General features: G+C 39.8%; 2 protein-coding genes across 3 annotated transcripts in view; one reads left to right on the forward strand and one right to left on the reverse strand.

Moving 5' to 3' along the window:
• Positions 1-2,715: 2,715 nt before the first annotated feature.
• The window catches only part of LOC139447188 (polypeptide N-acetylgalactosaminyltransferase 5-like), a 37,123-nt gene continuing 19,375 nt past the window's right edge, over positions 2,716-20,463 (reverse strand). For both annotated transcript variants that reach the window (XM_071228401.1, XM_071228400.1), the window contains exons 3-12: positions 18,552-18,696; positions 17,835-18,001; positions 15,994-16,158; positions 12,753-12,963; positions 11,572-11,689; positions 10,476-10,664; positions 8,181-8,303; positions 7,255-7,347; positions 4,650-4,769; positions 2,716-3,580 (exon numbers count right to left, since the gene is read on the reverse strand). In XM_071228401.1, the coding sequence (XP_071084502.1) occupies positions 3,443-3,580; positions 4,650-4,769; positions 7,255-7,347; positions 8,181-8,303; positions 10,476-10,664; positions 11,572-11,689; positions 12,753-12,963; positions 15,994-16,158; positions 17,835-18,001; positions 18,552-18,696 (1,469 nt within the window). In that variant the 3' untranslated portion in view covers positions 2,716-3,442. The remainder of the gene's footprint in view (positions 3,581-4,649; positions 4,770-7,254; positions 7,348-8,180; positions 8,304-10,475; positions 10,665-11,571; positions 11,690-12,752; positions 12,964-15,993; positions 16,159-17,834; positions 18,002-18,551; positions 18,697-20,463) is intronic.
• Positions 17,912-20,463, forward strand: part of LOC139447189 (putative ammonium transporter 1) — a 57,328-nt gene continuing 54,776 nt past the window's right edge. Inside the window, exon 1 of the mRNA XM_071228405.1 lies at positions 17,912-17,973. The gene's annotated coding sequence lies outside the window, so the exon portion shown is untranslated. The remainder of the gene's footprint in view (positions 17,974-20,463) is intronic.

Below are 20,463 nucleotides of genomic sequence, written 5' to 3' on the forward strand. Positions count from 1 at the left end.
CACGCTTCGCAGAGTTGCGTCCCTTAGGCACGCCAGAAACCTATGATTGTGGGTTCGAATCCCGGTTCGCCCCAATTATGTTTCTAGGTTTGTCAGCACCATACCCGTGCTCGTGGGTTTCACCGAAGTGGTAAACGTCTAAGACCTGCATCACTTCGGGCTTTCCTCCCACATTAAGCTGACCCGCCGCGATATAACTGGAATACTGTTTAAAGCGGCGTTAAACCCAACTCACTCACTCACTCACTACTACAGGACAATCAATATTTTCTTTTGTACATTACACATGTTTACAGAAAACAGCAGCACAGAAGTGCACCTCTTTGCCTTGTATATATATTCTTCAAAGAACGTAAAGGATCATGAAATATAATTGGTAATACCAAATATTTGAACAAAGATAAATGTTGACGACACACATGCGCTGCAAGAACGTTTGTAAAACCTGACACCAAAACACATGCGGTACTTTGAACGTGATGAACGTAGTATCCCTACATACGTAGGGTGTCATTCCTTATTTTGTCACTTTCAAGGAAGGTAGATTAATCTTTGTGGACCATTATGTGTGCCAATCGTATTGATTCTACCTATCAGTCAGTTTGTGATTTTATTCAGTGTTTGTGTAGGAAGTAGTGATGCGGCGTCCGCAACACGCGGAGCGTCCATGGGCTATTGGCGTGCTGGAAACTGATAGGAGTAAGCCAGCAGTGGCCAATACGTTCCATGTTTCACAGTCTGCGATTAGAAGACTATGGAACAGGTACCAACAAACCACAATGTTGACGATCGACCTCGTTCAGGGGCTTCGAGTGAGTGAGTGAGTGAGTGAGTGAGTATGGTTTTACGCCGCTAGCAATATTCCAGCAATATCACGGCGGGGGACACCAGAAATGGGCTTCACACATTGTACCCGTGTCGGGAATCGAACCCGGGTCTTTGGCGTGACGAGCAAACGCTTTTACCACTAGGCTACCCGACCGCCCAGGGCGTTCCAGACCAACGACACGGCTACAGGATTGATGCCAAACCACGCTCTTCGAATCGAAAGAATCAAATGGGTGTAAACTTTCATTAGGCAACTGGAGAAAGAGTTGATCAGACAATACTTTATAGGCGTGGTCGTGTCTGGCGACGTCGAAATCAACGTCAATTCAATGTCAAAACTGAGACCTTATGACCTTGGGCGGCGGATCGGTAATGGTGGGGGGTGGCATCACTTTAATTGAGCGAACCCCACTCCATATTGTGCAAGGAATGGTCTCTTGACAGTACTATCGGGACAACATACTGACACCCTTTGTCCTGTTTACAAGGCGTGTGGGTCGACGTTTTGTCTTTCAGGACAACGCCAGTTCTCACCGTACACCTCCAGCAACACAAAATCCATCGAATGCCATTGCAGCAATGAGCCCAGATCTTTCCCCCATTGAACGAGTCTGGTACATGACAGGCCGCCGACCACGTTGTCAAATACAAACTTAATTAATATCTCTTACATTATTGGACAAATAGGTTATTTCAAAGTATCCTCTTCTTGTTTGGAAGAGTTTACGTTTCATCAGCGTTTGACCTAGGATTGTTCACTCCCACTCGGGGGCACGGGTGGCCCAGTCGTCTAAGGCGCCGCGATTCGCTGTGCAGAGTTGCGTCCTTTGGGCACACCAGAAACCTATGATTGTGGGTTCGAATCCCGGTTCGCCCCGATTATGTTTCTAGGTTTGTCAGCACCATACCCATGCTCGTGGGTTTCGTGGTAAACGTCTGAGACCTGCATTACTTCGGGCTTTCCTCCCACATTAAGCTGACACGCCTTGATATAACTGGAATACTGTTAAAAGCGGCGTAAAACCCAACTCACTCACTCACTCCCACTCGATTTCTCGAAACAGTTAAACTGGATGCGTATTTTAATAATGGTCTCCCTTTGTCAGTTTCCTGACGTCAACAGTGTTTGTTTGGAAGCCTTGATATCCCTGTTTGATACGTTGTCAAAGCAAAACACAAAAGAAGTAGGAATACATTTGAATGATGTGATAGTAGAAAGAAAACATTGCTCAAACATCCCATCTGTCACCAGTGGGGTACTGTTTCCCTGGCATCTGTAACAGCATCGAACTGTAACAGCATCGAACTGTAACAGCATCTGTAACAGCATCGAACTGTAACAGCAGGGACAGTAACAGGAGGGATGTACTTGGCTCTATATAATTTTTGACACACCTAATTCTCCCTTCCTACTGGCAGTCCATTTTTCAATAAAGGTTGCATCTTGACTTAGATTATGCATGAAGACAAACTGAAGAAAACATATCAAAATCTGTATCTCACCTCCAAAATAAGACCTGAAATGGGATGCTGATAGGCACAAATGATGGGCTCAGTTGTAACAGAAGAGCGAGCGAGCGAGTTGGGTTTAGCGCCGCTTTTAACAGTATTCCAGTTATATCACGGCCATATCAATCCCATCCTTGCAGAATGACCTTTATCTCAGCCATATCTATGTCTGCAACTGACAATATAACGCATTGTCTTCGGTGTCTTCGTGGGTGCCAGTTTAGTATATCTATTATATATATAGTGTTGTCTATTTGCTTATTTCATGATTTAAATCAGAGAGTAACTACTCTACCCTAAAGACGGAATATATACTTGTCTTTATTGCAGTAATATGCAAACTGTACAGATGTAGGCATATAGCTGCGAAACAAGCGATAGTATAACAACTGATTACGTTCATTGCGTGGTGACATGAAGGTAACTGAAGTCTCTAGTACCACCAGCAAATGTTTGAGCGTCCATTTCTTGCGCAACTTCTGGAGAGTATGAACGAAGAAAACAATGTATCGGATTTCAAATGACTGTTACGTGATCGAGATCAGACCACTCAGAGTAATATGCCATGGGTACATCAGTTTTTCGAGGAACGGATAGCTGGAACCATACACGTGACATGAGAAGGTCAAGTTCATGGGAGAGACGTTCAATGACGATGACGACTTTTCCAATGCGTGGCAGATGTCTGGCTTAATTTACAGTTTCATGCCTACACATGTTATGTTACACCTGCACCTCCAGTCACCTGTATTTACCATGACAAACACCCGGAGACCTCCTTGGATGGCAATGAGGTCTTCATCATTTGATAAACATAGTTCTCATATCACATATGACAGTTCACCACGAGACACTATCTACAGTTTTCCATGATGCACTATCCACAGTTTACCATGAGACACTATCCACAGTTTACCATGAGACACTATCCACAGTTTATCATGAGACACTATCCACAGTTCGCCATGAGACACTATCCACAGTTTACCATGAGACACTATCAACAGTTTACCACGAGACACCATCCACAGTTTACCATGAGACACTATCCAGAGTTTACCATGAGACACTATCCACAGCGTCCAAGGTGACACGAACCATCGCCTTAATGCTTTGATTGTTTATCCTTCAATGGCACTATCCATTTTTGCCATGACGTTCCCGAGCATCTGTCGAGCGTCAGTTTGAGATTCACGGTCACTTGTAAACACATGTTAGAGGGGCTGTGCAGCAGGGTTTGATTCTGAAACAAATAGTGTCCACATTATTAATACTTAATAATTTCCATGTCACATTCGAATTGTACATGACACAAAAGGACCGACATTTGATATTCTAGCTATAGAGGGGGCACGGGTGTCCCAGTCGTCTTAGGCGCCGCGATTCGCTGTGCAGAGTTGCGTCCCTTGGGCACGCCAGAAACCTATGATTGTGGGTTCGAATCCCGGTTCGCTCCGATTACTTTTCTAGGATTGTCAGCACCATACCCGTGCTCGTGGGTTTCACCGAAGTGGTAAACGTCTGAGACCTGCATTACTTCGGGCTTTCCACCCACATTAAGCTGACACGCCGCGATAGTAGTGGGTTCGAAACCTATAATTGTGAGTTCGAAACCTATAATGGTTGGTTCAAAACCTAAAATAGTAGGTTCGAAACCTATAATTGTGGGTTCGAAAACTATAATCGTGGGTTCGAAAGTGTAATTGTGGGTTCGAACCTATAATTATGGGTTCGAAACCTATAATCGTTGGTTCGAAACCTATAATAGTGGGTTCGAAACTGTGATTGTGCGTTCGAAAACTATAATCCTTGGTTCGAAACTTATCATCGTGGGTTCGAATCCTGGTCAAATCCCAGATTATGTTATTAGGTTTCCTCCCAAATGAAGCTGACCCGCCGCATTATAACTGGAATGCTGTTCAAAGCGGCGTTAAACACAACTCACTCACTCACTGATATTCTAGCAGCCGTTGGATGTTTATTTTATTTTAAAAGAATTGACTAAACGGGCATTACATATACGTGAATATAGAAGCTCAGGGAGAAATAAATCATGGTTGTCTTACAAAGAAATCGTAATAGGACCAGTTGTCGGTCTTTCATTTTTTGTGGATGCCTCGGTGGCTGAGCTGGTTAGATCGTTGACTACGGCTTCTGGCGATTAATGAGAGTGTTGCTTCGAATGCCGAATTGACCTCAACTCCAAAAAGTTCTAGAAAGTGCGTGTTACTAAAAATATGTCGTCCCAAATATACCACTCGTTACAGGCTCTAAACATATGAACAGTTCAATTGTTTTTTCATTAAACAAACCTTCTTGTCGTAAGACCACGACTGTTCTGGGCAGCCTTCCTTCAACACGAGAGTACCATCCACATGGCACATGTTCTGCATAGCTGACCCCATAGTCCCATCCTCCCTCAGCTGCCACCACTGTAACAGCCACGAGCCACACTCGGTTTCATTTTCACACTTTTACACAGAGCTGCATCACTTAAGATGTGACCATCTTGACAGCCCTTATGTTTTTTTCACGCTTTTAAACAGAGTTTCATCACTTAAGATATGCTTATCTAGACAGCCCTAATGTGTTTTTAACACTTTTGTTCAGAGTTGCATTACTTAAGATGTGGCTATCTTGACAGCCTTAATGATTTTTTAAACACTCATTTATACAGAGTTTCATCACTTAAGATATGCTTATCTAGACAGCCCTAATGTGTTTTAACACTTTTGTACACAGAGTTACATCACTAACGATATGCTTATCTAGACAGGCCTAATTTGTTTTTAACACTCTTTTACACAGAGGTGCATTACTTACGATGTGGCTATCTTGACAGCCTCAGTGATTTTTTAAACACTCTTTTATACAGAGCTTCATCTCTTACGATGTGCTTATCCTGACAACTCTAATGTGTTCCCTTTACATTCATTTACAAAGCGCTGTATCACTTAAGATGTGCGTATCTGGATAGCCCTAATTTGTTCACTTTGCACTCTTTTACACATAGTGGTATCACTTAAGATGTGCTTATCTTGACAACCCTAATTTGGTTTTAATACTCTTTTACACATAGCTGCGTCACTTAAGATGTGCTTATCATGACATCCCTAATGTGTTTTTAAAACACTTTTACACACAGCTGCATCACTTAAGATGTGCTTATCATGACAGCCCTAATGCGTTTTTAAAACACTTTTACACACAGCTGCATCACTTAAGATGTGCTTATCATGACAACCCTAATGTGTTTTTAAAACACTTTTACACACAGCTGCATCACTTAAGATGTGCTTATCTTGATAGCCCTAATGTGGTTTTAATACTCTTTTACACACAGCTGCATCACTTATGATGTGCTTATCATGGCAACCCTAATGTGTTTTTAAAACACTTTTCCACACAGCTGCATCACTTAAGATGTGCTTATCTTGACAGCCCTAATGTGGTTTTAATACTCTTTTACACACAGCTGCGTCACTTGAGATGTGCTTATCTTGACAGACCTAATGTGTTTTTGTAACGCTCTCTTATACAGAGCTGCATCACTTAAGATGTGGTTATTTTGACAGCCCTAATGTGCTTTTCGTCACTCTTTATACAGTGTTGCATCACCTAAGATGTGCTTATCATTTAAGGTGTTGCTATCTTGACAGCTCTACTGGTAAGCTCTAACACTCTTCTACACAGAGATGTATCATTTAAGGTGTGGCTATCTTGACAGCTCTAATGTGTTTTAACACTCTTCTACACAGAGCTGCATCACTTGATGTGGCTATCTAGTAGCCTGAATGTGTTCCCTTTACACTCTTTTTAAACAGAGAGGCGTCAGTTAAGATGTGCTTATCTAGATAACCCTTATGTGTTTTAACACTCTTTTTAAACAGAGATGCATCACCTAAGATGTGCTTATGATTATCTAGATACCTAATGTGTTTTAACACTCTTTTTAATCAGAGATGCATCACTTAAGATGTACTTATAATTATCTAGATAACCCTAATGTGTTTTAACGCATTTTTAAATCAGAGATGCATCACTTAAGATGTGCTTATAATTATCTAGATAACCCTAATGTGTTTTAACACTCTTTTTAATCAGAGATGCATCACTTAAGATGTACTTATAATTATCTAGATAACCCTAATGTGTTTTAACGCTTTTTTTAATCAGAGATGCATCACTTAAGATGTGCTTATAATTATCTAGATAACCCTTATTTGTTTTAACGCTCTTTTACACAGAGACGCAACACTTAAGATGTAGCTATCTTGACAGCTCTAATGTGATTTGTTACACTCTTTTATACAGGGCTGCATCACTTACGATGTCCACATCGTGACAGACATAATGTGTAAGATGACTAAATTCACTACCGAGGATACCTGAATTCGCCTAGGGGATTTGCGTCCCCTAGTTATGCCAGGATACGCTCATCGTTCGAATATCTAGTATGCTCGACTACCCAGTTAGGTATGAAAGCAGTTATGTTTTAACCACAGGTAGAGAAAAACCTGACTAACGATCTCGTATCTAATTTTTAAAGGTATAAACACACCGTGACATGTTTTATGAAACTTTATAAGATGTGAGTTGCACTTTTGTAATGTGGGAAATTGTGTCTTTTTTTGACATTTTCCTGCTTCAAATAAGTCAGCCTGGTTGAAAATGTGAAAACTAAAAACGAATTAGGAAAACTAAAGGTTTGGTTCACATGATCAAGGATTTACATGAGTTTTGGCTTGGTGTAAACCAACATGTCACAGGAATTTATAGTCTGATATTTACATCAGAAATGTTATGATTTGAAAGCTAAACGTTGATATCATGTTTCCGTTTTGACAGATGTGAATAATGAGTTGCCAGATTAGTTCCAGATGGACATCATATGAGGAAAGAACCTTATCTACAAACCTGGTTTTGACCCTGGCCGTGACAGCCAAACACGCCGGGTTTCATGGTTGTGCCCATGCTGTCCAGGCAAATCGGTTTCGCCACGTTACGTATCTACAACAGAAATATAGTGAGTGAGTGAGTGAGTGAGTGAGTGAGTGAGTGAGTGAGTGAGTGAGTGAGTGAGTGAGTGAGTGAGTGAGTGAGTGCTGTTTTGAGAATTATTCTACCAACACCGCAGCAGTGTGATCGAGCCTGGATCTTCGACGGGTGGTGTAATGTTTCTGTTTTCACAAATCACTCAAACCAGTGCTTCATTTCAGCATTTCAGTCGATACCAAAAAATATTTATAATAATACATATTTTTAAAAAAAATATTTGCAAATTTGGTGTGTTTTAACCGCTAAGTTTCGACTTGCAATTGTAAAGCAATGAAAATGTAACTGCGTGTTAGCGGAGTGGTAGAGGTACTACATAGGTTAAGACACCAGTTGGTCGCGCCCAAGAACCGGGTTCGGCGAAATGCTTGAATAGTTCTAAGATTGGCATCAATCAATACTCACTCACTCACTGAGGATATAATTCAAATCATTAAGTATTATTGTACTGGGTGAAGGTGAGGTGAAATGGGGTTTAACATTCCCATCCAAGATTATCATGACAATAGCCGATTTTATAGGGCTAGCCCGCTGATCATCAGATACCATGCCGCAGCTTAACATGAATGCCCCTCTCAGACACAGTACACTGACTCAGAGCCCGAGCGCCCGACAGGGTAACAACAAGTACATGTTGTAACGTCTTTTGGTATGACGGGGCCGGGGATCGAACCTCCGACCTTCCGCTCTCTGGACAGATATTCTGTCCACTAAATAAAGAGTTTACAGTTAAAACTGTATGTAGTTTTTATGAAAGAAATCTATGTCATGGACATTAAGGTACGAACTTCTCCAGCTGCTATGGATTTCACAGGCTCCGGAAACGGGAATACATTCTTCATATACCACCGGAAGTCGTGACAATGTAAACTCTCCCTCAATCGCTTTCTGTCCGATATGTCTCCAAAATCCTATTGCGAGAAAGAAATATAAATGAACAATACATATTCAAGGGAGATAATGCATGATCCGTTGCATCCTGTTTACGCGATGGGAGAAACACATTCTTATCAGTTATCTTAAAGAGGAATTTGTCATTTTAACCCCCAGAAAGATCACCCCTAAATCTTCACTTTCCACAAAACCAATTCGATGACTACGTAATCAATTTATCAATGTACCTAGCATCGCCCATGATGGCACATAGTTCTGTATACAGGCCACGTAACAGGGGAAGTTAAGCTTCGTCGGTCGCGCGGAGTAGATGGATGTGTGAACGTGTTTTGAAACCTTGAGTCTTGAATAACAAGGCCTTCGGTCCTGACACTGAAACATTTTACTGACACATTTTACATCGGGTGTCTCCTCATACAAGAGGCGTTGTTCGAAATAGGCCTCTGTTCACCCAGCAGTCAATGGGTACCCGGTAGGATGAGATGGTAATGATAATGTTTTCCTTCTAGCACCTCAAAAGTCAGCTTGGGTTGTAAATTCGAATTCACACTGATCAGCTGCCTGGGGCTTTGAACATATTTGGAGATGTTGATTTAGTTAAACAGTATTACTAGTATGACTTGATGATTATGAGGGGGCACGGCTGGCCCAGTCGTCTAAGGCGCCGCGATTCGCTGTGCAGAGTTGCGTCCCTTGGGCACGCCAGAAACCTATGATTGCGGGTTCGAATCCCGGATCGCCCCGATTATGTTTCTAGGTTTGTCAGCACCATACCCGTGCTCGTGGGTTTCACCGAAGTGGTAAACGTCTAAAACCTGCATCACTTCGGGCTTTCCTCCCACATTAAGCTGACACGCCGCGATATGACTGGAATGCTGTTAAAAACGGCGTAAACCCAACTCACTCACTCACTCAGTAATCATTATGAATTGCCGGTTTAAAGGAGTGTATGAATGAATGTGCAGCAGTGGCGGCCTGCGAATATCTAGGTTGGACCTGATAACCCAGTGGCTGAAAAATAAGCAACGATCCACGCAAATCAGTGAGCTTGGCCATGGTCGAAGTTAGTCAACTGTGGCGTCAATGCAATAGGATGCTAGGGATCGTGACAAAATACATTCCTTTCAAACATATACCGCTGGTTTTCCCAGGAGAGAGCAGGTACTTGTCAATGAATTATACATACAATTCAGCAATACATGCATGCCTTTGTGGAAAGGATCCGATGTATAGTGACAATAAAGTATATATCCTTTGGAAAAGAGGCGACTTAAAGTTAAAATAAAGCAATATAAGAATGTCAATATCAAAGGAACATCTTGAGGAGGCGACTTAAAATGACAATAAAGAATAAACGCATGTTCATTTCAAAGGAACATCTTGAAGAGGCGACTTAAAGTGATAATAAAAAAATACACGCATGTTGTTTTCAAAGGAACATCCTAAGGAGGCGACTTAAAGTTACAATAAAGCAATATGAGAATGTCAGTATCAAAGGAACATCTTGAGGAGGCGGCTTAAAGTGACAATAAAGCAATATGAGAATGTCAATATCAAAGGAACATCTTGAGGAGGTGACTTAAAGTTACAATAAAGCAATATGAGAATGTCAATATCAAAGGAACATCTTGAGGAGGTGACTTAAAGTTACAATAAAGCAATATGAGAATGTCAATATCAAAGGAACATCTTGAGGAGGCGACTTAAAGTTACAATAAAGCAATATGAGAATGTCAATATCAAAGGAACATCTTGAGGAGGCGACTTAAAGTTACAATAAAGCAATATGAGAATGTCAATATCAAAGGAACATCTTGAGGAGGCGACTTAAAGTTACAATAAAGCAATATGAGAATGTCAATATCAAAGGAACATCTTGAGGAGGCGGCTTAACGTTACAATAAAGCAATATGAGAATGTCAGTATCAAAGGAACATCTTGAGGAGGCGGCTTAAAGTGACAATAAAGCAATATGAGAATGTCAATATCAAAGGAACATCTTGAGGAGGCGACTTAAAGTTACAATAAAGCAATATAAGAATGTCAATATCAAAGGAACATCTTGAGGAGGCGGCTTAAAGTTGCAATAAAGCAATATGAGAATGTCAATATCAAAGGAACATCTTGAGGAGGCGACTTAAAGTGACAATAAAGAATACACGCATGTTCATTTCAAAGGAACATCTTACTGCTCGTGGAAAGGAGGCATCGTATACAAATTCCTTGTAGTCGTCCATCCACACCTCCGCAACTCTCATGCAGTTTCTGTTGACAACGCTGTTGCCCGTATGGCGCCATTTGATGGGGTTCTGGTGACGGAAGATATGTCCGACTTGGGAACATGGAATGAGTTCAATTGTTCCATTACACATCCAGACCTGATCACAGAGAGAAAGAACATAATATTACACAAGTTAAATGTTTCTTCCTCAACATTTCATATTTTCTGTTTGACAACGTTTCAGTGAGCGAGTATCAGAGTTTGAACGCATTTTTGAATAATATTTTCACCGAAAATTACCTCTGTGTGGGAGAAAGCCAAAGTGACACATTAGACAGACATTTATCACTTGGAGGAAACGCTGATGAAGCGGGGGTACGCATGCGACGTTTTTGTCTCATGCATACAGTGTACACGTGTGAAGTATTGGGGTAATATCAACTCATTTATGTTTATGTTTTCAAGATACAAAATGCAAACGCAGGAACAAAAGGGGCTTCCATGATCATCTGTTTACATCTATGTTTTAAATTTGTGATCTCAGGATGCACTCTGCTTTTCTAAGAAGCGTGCTTGCCAAGATGCATGTGTGGTGCCAGTGTGAAATCTGACCAACCTACAGGATGTTGATATATAGCCCAGAGATGGGTCATAACCACACTTGAATGATGGGTCAGAAAATTGCTTACATCTTGAGGTTTCAGACGAAAGACGTTGCTCAGCTGAAACATTGCAAGTGTTCTAGCAGGTCTTAGAGCGGTCTTTTGACACATCACGTGTACCGAACTCACTCCTAGAGCGTTTTGCGACATATCACGTAAACCAAACTCACTTTTAGAGCGCTTTGCGACATATCACGTAAACCAAACTCACTTTTAGAGCGTTTTGCGACATATCATGAAAAACAAACTAATTTTTAGAGTGTTATGCGACATATCACGTGATCCAAACTCACTCTTAAAGTGTCTTTTGACATATCACGTGTCCTGTATGTCCCACAAAATAACCCTGTACAACAGACAAGTATAAGTGATGGCAGACAATTTGTTGAGCTATTTGGTCACCTTGAATGATAATTCCATGTTTTCACCTCCCCAGTACAAGAGCTCAGGGTCATAACTGCCAAGTGTCGTAAAGTATTTCCTGTCAATGGCAAACAGGCCTCCTGGCATTGTGGCTGACCTAACGAATAAAAGATAAAGTACAACAAAATAGAAAGCCACTGAAAAAAACCTTGTTAATCCGGACATAACCATCGTAATATTTCCTGCTCAACGGATTCCTGTACAAATGAATCATGATCATGAGTATGTAAACATGTGTATTGGATGTATATAGACGTCTTCCCTAACATATTCTCCAAAAAGGTTTCTGGACGAACGAAGTCAAGACTGACATGATTGTACTGTAAGCGATAAGAAACATTTCCATTTACATTTTTATAGGAGCTATCTACTAAAGGCACAGTCCTTTGTACGTTTCCAACTGTACTATGAACATTCGTTTCACAATCACTATCAAATAATGGTGATACCAGGTGTTCGCGAAAAGGTGGGCGTATCATGCTCCCCCGGTGCAACACGTCACAAACACATGTGAAGGCAAGTCAAGTGTTCACCTGTACAAATACTGGACCATTAGGTTCAAGTCAAAATAGGAAATTGCATTGAACATCAGTTTCTTGACTGATGCATCAAATTTGGAAATGTCCTCCACATGGCCACCACAAAACATTTTGAAAGCTTTGCTGAGGCCTTGAATGTTGTAACCTCGATCAAACAACGTTTAAGCAAGTCGCGTAAAGCTCTTGGAAATATGCATGCCAGGACAATGTTCGATTGTCCCTCAAAAGTTGTAAAAACATTGTAAACATCAGATTTGAATGTGGAGAGGTTTCCGTAAGAAAATGTTGTAAAGTCAGTACATTTCCAAATTTGACTTGCACCATATGTTCTGGTGGTGTTTCTTTTTCGGATGATCACTTGACTTGTCTTTGCCTGTGTTTGTGACGGGTGCTACCGTTTGAGCAGGAAACGCTCACTTTTTCTTATACACCTGGTATCATCACAATTTGATCGTGATCCATTAACACATGCTCATGATATAGTTGTTTGAAACTGTACAGGTGTCTCACCTTTGATCATAGGAACAGTCTTGTTGCTCTTAAATATTTCAGAAAAAAATACAATAAATTTTATACCAATTCCGACAGATCTATGAAATATGTAAGAACTGTATTTACTACCTTAGGGGATCAGCGGTCGACTTGCGCAGTTTCTCCACTTTCTCTGGGTTGAAGATCCAGGTGAATATAAGATTCTTCCAGTTGAATATCCCTACTTGGTTGTCCATGGAGGCGAAACTGCCAAAGTGGTCCTTATTAATGTAGGGAATATGCGGGAAAGGAACGTTCGTCGGGTTCTCGGCAATACGATCCAACAGAGGTTCCAGCCAGCCTGCAACAGGCAAGACATGTACAGAAGAAGGTTTGCTAAGGGTTATCTAGAAACTGTTTCGGCAGAAAATCTAGACTGGTTATTCTCTTGGATTGACACTTTAAATTTTCCTCAACTGGATCGATGTTTCTGCTGATGGACTGACGTCCCCGAGTTTGGGTGTGGTTTTGGGTGTGGTTTTGAGAATGTTCGTTGGCGTGGGTTTTGAATAGTCTGAACGCAAGATTGGGAAAAACGTAACACGTATAAGGTTGTATTGGGATAAGCTTGAATTGCGGGACAGGTTAGTTCGATACAAATATTGTCTTTATTTCCTCTAAAGTTGAAGATGCAGGTATTACATAACCATCGTTAATAATGCACACACACACACACACACACACATATATATATATATATATATATATATATATATATATATATATATATATATATATATATATAAGGATCTACAAGCCATATGGTAAAAGATATTGGAGATGTGGAGTCATTATCCGTTGCGAACTGGAGACGAGGTGAAATGTTTGCTTGAACGAAGAGTTGTTCTGTTGTTCTGAAAAGTTTGCCAGAGGATAGAGGAGCACATTTACCAAAATAAGATCATAAACAGACATTACATCAACACAGACTTCAATAAGGTTTTTGGAGGTCTGATTAGGGAGACCTTGGTTTTAACCAAAATGCCGTTTCCACTTAGTCAGTATTTTTTAAGAGATGGTTGCTCCAAACACTGCATCTATTTGTACTACATGGCAAAATAACTCTCTCCCATATCAATGTATGAGTGAGTTGGGTTTAAGGCCGCTTTGAACAGTATTCCAGTTATACTGCGGCGGGTCAGATTCATTTGGGAGGAAACCTAATAACATAATCTAGGATTTGACCAGGATTCGAACCCACGATTATAAGTTTCGAACAAAGGATTATAGTTTTCGAACGCACAATCACAGTTTCGAACCCACTATTATAGGTTTCAAACACACATTTATAGGTTTCGAACCCACGATTATAAGTTTTGAACCAACGATTATAGGTTTCGAACCCATAATTATAGGTTCGAACCCACAATTACACTTTCGAACCCACGATTATAGTTTTCGAACCCATAATTATAGGTTTCGAACCCACTATTTTAGGTTTCGAACCAACGTTTGTAGGTTTCGAACCCACTACTATAGGTTTTGAACCAACGTTTATAGGTTTCGAACCCACAATTATAGATTTCGAACCCACGATTATAGGTTTTAAACACACGATTATAGGTTTCGAACACACAGTTTAAGGTTTCGAACACAGTTATAGGTTTAGAACACACAGTTATAGGTTTCGACCACGCAGTTATAGGTTTCGAACACACTATTATAGGTTTCGAACAAATTATTACAGATTCGAACCAACCATTATAGGTTTCTAACACCCAATTATAGATTTCGAACCCACTACTATAGGTTTCGAACCAACGTTTATAGGTTTCGAACCCACTACTATAGGTTTCGAACCAACGTTTATAGGTTTCGAACCCACAATTATAGATTTCGAACCCACGATTATAGGTTTCAAACACACGATTATAGGTTTCGAACACACAGTTATAGGTTTCGAAACACACAGTTATAGGTTTTGAACACAGTAATAGGTTTCGAACACACAGTTATAGGTTTCGACCACGCAGTTTTAGGTTTCGAACACACTATTATAGGTTTCGAACAAATTGTTACAGATTCGAACCAACAATTATAGGTTTCTAACACCCAATTATAGGTTTCGAACCCACGATTATAGGTTTCGAACACACGATAAAAGGTTTTGAACCCACAATTATAGGTTTCAAACCAACCATTATAGGTTTAGAACCAACAATTATAGGTTTCGAACACACGATTATAGGTTTCGAACATACGATAATAGGTTTCGGACCCACAATTATAGATTTCGAACCCACAATTATAGGTTTCAAACACACGATTATAGGTTTCGAACACACAGTTATAGGTTTCGAACACACGATTATAGGTTTTGAACACACAGTTATAGGTTTCTAACACAGTTATAGGTTTCGAACACACAGTTATAGGTTTCGACCACGCAGTTATAGGTTTCGAACACACTATTATAGGTTTGGAACAAATTGTTACAGATTCGAACCAACAATTATAGGTTTCTAACACCCAATTATAGGTTTCGAACCCACGATTATAGGTTTCGAACACACGATAAAAGGTTTTGAACCCACAATTATAGGTTTCAAACCAACCATTATAGGTTTAGAACCCACAATTATAGGTTTCGAACACACGATTATAGGTTTCGAACATACGATAATAGGTTTCGGACCCACAATTATAGGTTTCGAACAAACGTTAATAGGTTTCGAACCCACAATTATAGATTTCGAACCCACAATTATAGGTTTCAAACACACGATTATAGGTTTCGAACACACGATTATAGGTTTCGAACACACAGTTATAGGTTTCTAACACAGTTATAGGTTTCGAACACACAGTTATAGGTTTCGACCACGCAGTTATAGGTTTCGAACACACTATTATAGGTTTCGAACAAATTATTACAGATTCGAACCAACCATTATAGGTTTCTAACACCCAATTATAGGTTTCGAACACACGATTATAGGTTTCGAACACACGATAAAAGGTTTTGAACCCACAATTATAGGTTTCGAACCAACCATTATAGGTTTAGAACCCACAATTATAGGTTTCGAACACACGATTATAGGTTTCGAACACACGATAATAGGTTTCCGACACACAATTATAGGTTTAGAACACACAATTATAGGTTTCGAACCAACCATTATAGTTTTCCAACCCACATTTATATAGGTTTCGGACCCACAATTATATAGGTTTCGGACCCACAATTATAGGTTTCGAACACACAATTATAGGTTTTGAACCAACGCTTATAGGGTTCTGGATTGGCAGCTCTTCACAGCGAATTGCAGTGCCTTCAACGATACGGCCACCATGTCCATGAAGCTGAAATATGGTTCAGTGTATGTACCTGGGAAACACTCCACGTGCGAGTCCAAAAAGACAAGGACCGGACCCTGGGCGACCTCATACCCCATCAGTCGAGCTCGGGTCAAACCCTCTCGTTTTGTTGTCCTCAGAATCTTCACCAGGGGATAATCCGACATATACCTGTCCAGAGGTCCTTTCAAGTGATCTGAAGGAGACATGGCACCATAACTGTTCAGGTATTTATATGTTTGTATTTCTTATGGACTGGATATGCTCACCCTTTTCGCGAACACCGAGTGTCATGACTGATTTTCAGTGGTGCATTCATATAACTTCCACTTCTATTTTGACCTTTTCGCCAACTAGAAACTGTTTCGGCAGAAAATCTAGACTGGTTATTCTCTTGGATTGACACTTTAAATTTTCCTGAACTGGATCGATGTTTCTGCTGATGGACTGAAGTCCCCGAGTTTCCTCACAAGCCTAGCAGCATTTATCTATGCTGAGTCAACTACAAAAAAAATGTTAGGGCCTTGACTATAAAACTGCATACGAATATATTTCTTAAACGTTTTTCTTTTCTTATTAGCAGCAAAATATCTGCATTTGTACACAGCAGACGTAATTCAAAATTAACATATCGTTTTTATTAGTTTCAACAAAGTTAGTGATGGTACAATACTCTCGTGTCACTGGATTGTCTGGTTTGTGTACAGGCAGACGTCTCATGGCAGGAGTGAGTGAGTATGGTTTAACGCCGCTTTTGAGCAATATTCCAGCAATATCACGACGGGGGACACCAGAAATGGGCTTCACACATTGTACCCATGTCGGGATTCGAACCCGGGTCTTGGCGTGACGAGTGAACGCTTTAACCACTAGGATACCCCACCGCCCCTCATGGCAGGAGTACTGCTGTACGGCGTCAGGCCATAAGTACTTACCTTTTATGCAAATTGTATGAATCGCGGGTGCTACCGGTAGGACAGGACATGTTCACCCTTTTCGCAAACACCTGATGTCATCACCGATTTTCAGTGGTTAATTCATATAACGTCCACGGCTGTTTTTCCCTTTATGCCCAAAGAAAACTGTTTCGGCAGAACAATCTAGGCTGGTTATTCTATTGCTTTGAAAACTTATATTATGGAGTTAGATTGACCAAATTTAAGATGAAGGCTGTGAGGATGGTGACTTATAGCTGTGTAGTTTGTGCTTGGCGTTTGGGTTACAATTTGTATTAATAAACCTTTCCCATGCGTATAAAATCACCGTCATGCAAGTTCTAACGTAAGTTATATTGTCATGCTGTGTGTAGATTACCATGAGTTGTGCGGCTTACGAATGAGAGTATTCAACCCTTCCCTTTGACGACGTTATTCGACAAGAGAGTATGATTGGTATATCTCCCCCTTGATATTCCAAGTATAAACTTTCCAACCCCAAAAGCTTGCTGCACAAAATAACGATCGCTATCGGATTGTCTGGTGGCCATCATACCTCGATGAAAAAAATCTGCTTTACTTCCTGTTTGGCCCGTCCATAGTCGATGATTTGCAATCTGTCGTGTTATTGTTGGAATATTGATGACTGTAGCGTTCAACAACATACACTTAATTCCCTTTGAATAGTATATTCGCAATATATCCTATTTTAGGTATTCGATGCAAACGTGGTGATTCTACAGGTACTCATTGTTGAAGACTGCAATGTTTGACGCAAGTGTCTAGCTGATGACGTCATTGTGGTATAAATGACCTTTTGCTTCTGCAGAGTGGTAACATCCGTCAAGTATCGTTATACAGAGGTAAGGTTTAACGTGTCGATAAGGCTATGTCTCCGTAAGGTGCATGCCATTTATACACATGACATTATGCTCACCAGATGAAGAGAAGTCATCGACCAGGATTATCTCCTGCAGCAGATGAGTTGGCGATCTGTCCAGGATGCTATGTACTGTCCGAAGTAAGACCGACCATGCCTCGTCTTTGAAGCAAATTATGACGCTTGCCATTGGCAGGTCAGTGCGGAACTTTTGATCCTTGCATCTACAAATACACAGACAACTAATGCAGATTCACGTGTATCAATCCCTTTATAACATGTTGTTATAATATGTTTGCAATATTTGTGATAGATATACAGCTCAGTAAAACATATGATGAAATAACTTTTTCTCCTTTCAGAATAACGTACTCGACGTAATAAGCGCATCGCTCTAATAAGCGCCCACGGCGATATTTACTAATGTATTGGCTAGTGAACCATCCCAATAAGCACCCCTTCCGATTGATCAATGTACACCAGACTTATTTGCTCGTGTATAATACGCACTCGTGTGTTATATGCAGCCTTAATTATGTGCAATAGACCGCAATATTTACGATCTTTCAACTCTGTATGTTTTTCACCAAAGTTATATTATAATAAGAGCCCCCTATTTCTAATTTTGAGAGCGCCCTGTGCGCTTATGACGTCAAATACGTTAAATGTTTTACGCGTACAAAATATGATATTGTAGATAAACCGAAGTTGCAATCCTTTCATAGTAAAGGCACCACACCTACCAGGATATCACATCGTACAGCGGATACGTACTCTTGTGACCTCGTGTCCAACAGGCGCCTGTGCACGGAGATTCTGTCACTGACGTAGACGTTGAAGTAATGTAGACGGAACATTTTGTCCATTACCATCTTCTCTGTGGCGTTAAGTTCAGGAATGTAAGACACGCCATATTCTCCTGCAGGACGGAATGTTTCAGAGTATAGCAGCCTTAGTTTCAGGGATGTACCATACGCAGAAACCACAAAGTAATGTCGCATAACCTTTTATCATCTCTAAAAATTGAAGCATCCAAGGAAATATATGTCTCCCCACCCAACCCCCATCACAAAAATGTCCAAACTAGTCTTCTTACAGTTGCGGCCAATGACTAAGTCGATTGTGACGTTGATACGTGACGTCATGTAATTAACACATCACATCTTGTTCAGGAGTGTATGCATATTCCCCGGCGATTAAAATGAGGTGTAATGGGGTTTAACGTCGCGTCCAAGATTATTATACTTATATAGCCACGTGCATGCACGCGAGTATGTGGCTGCGTGTACTAGTCCGGACTAATGCCGATTTATAATGCTAGCTCAATGAGGTACCCCACACAGACGCAGTATGCTGAATCTGAGCCGACCAGTTCTTGTTTTAGCCGCTTAATGCCGAGCGACAGGTAGGGTAACAACAAATACCATCTTTGAACGTCTTTTGGTGTGACGCGGTCGGGGATCGAACCCCCGACCTTCCGCTTTCAGGGCGGACGCTATACCACTAGACAACAGAGGATGTCCTACGGCGAATAAAGCATGGCACCATTATACTAGTTTCTGAGCGTTTAGGTCTCATCAAATTGTTAATTCTTGCTAACATATCCATACTTATAACATACAAAACTGACAACATATCCATACAAATAACATATCCATTCTAATATCATATCCATTCTAATATTATATCCATTCTAATATCATATCCATACTAATAACATATCCATTCTAATATCATATCCATAATCATAACATATCCATACTAATATCATATCCACACTACTAATATATCCATTCTAATATCATATACATACTAATAACATATCCATTCTATCCACACTAGTAATATATCCATTCTAATATCATATACATACTAATACCATATGTATGCTAATAACATATCCATACTATTATCATATCCGTACCAATTACATATTTATTCTAATATCATATCCATACTAATAACATATCCATTCTAATATATCCATACTAATATTATATCCATACTCTTATCATATCCATAATCATAACATATTCATACTAATATCATATCCATGCTAATAATATATCCATTGTAATATATCCATAATAATAACATATCCATTTTAATATATCCATATTCATAACATATCCATACTAATATGATATCAACTCTAGTAATATATCCATTCTAATATCATATACATACTAATAATGTATCCATTCTAATATATCTATGCTAATATCATATCCATACTCTTATCATATCCATACTAATAACATATCCATTCTATTATCATAACCATAATAATAACCTATCCATACTAATATCATATCCATTCTTATAATATATCCATTCTAATATCATGTCAATACTAATAACACATCCATTCTAATATATCCATACTAATATCATATCCATACTTATAACCTATCCATACTAATATCATATCCGCACTAATAACATATCCATTCTAATATATCCATAATAATATGATATCCATACTCTTATCATATCCATATTGATATCATAACCATACTAAAAGCCTATCCATACTAATATCATATCCGTACTAATAACATATCCATTCTAATATATCCATACTAATATCATATCCATACTCTTATCATATCCATATTGACATCATAACCATACTAATAACATATCCATACTAATATCATATCCGTACTAATAACATATCCATTCT

Source organism: Haliotis cracherodii, unplaced genomic scaffold (assembly GCF_022045235.1).
Source record: "Haliotis cracherodii isolate W230 unplaced genomic scaffold, xgHalCrac1.p SCAF_7, whole genome shotgun sequence".
NCBI classification, from domain to species: Eukaryota; Metazoa; Mollusca; class Gastropoda; order Lepetellida; family Haliotidae; genus Haliotis; species Haliotis cracherodii.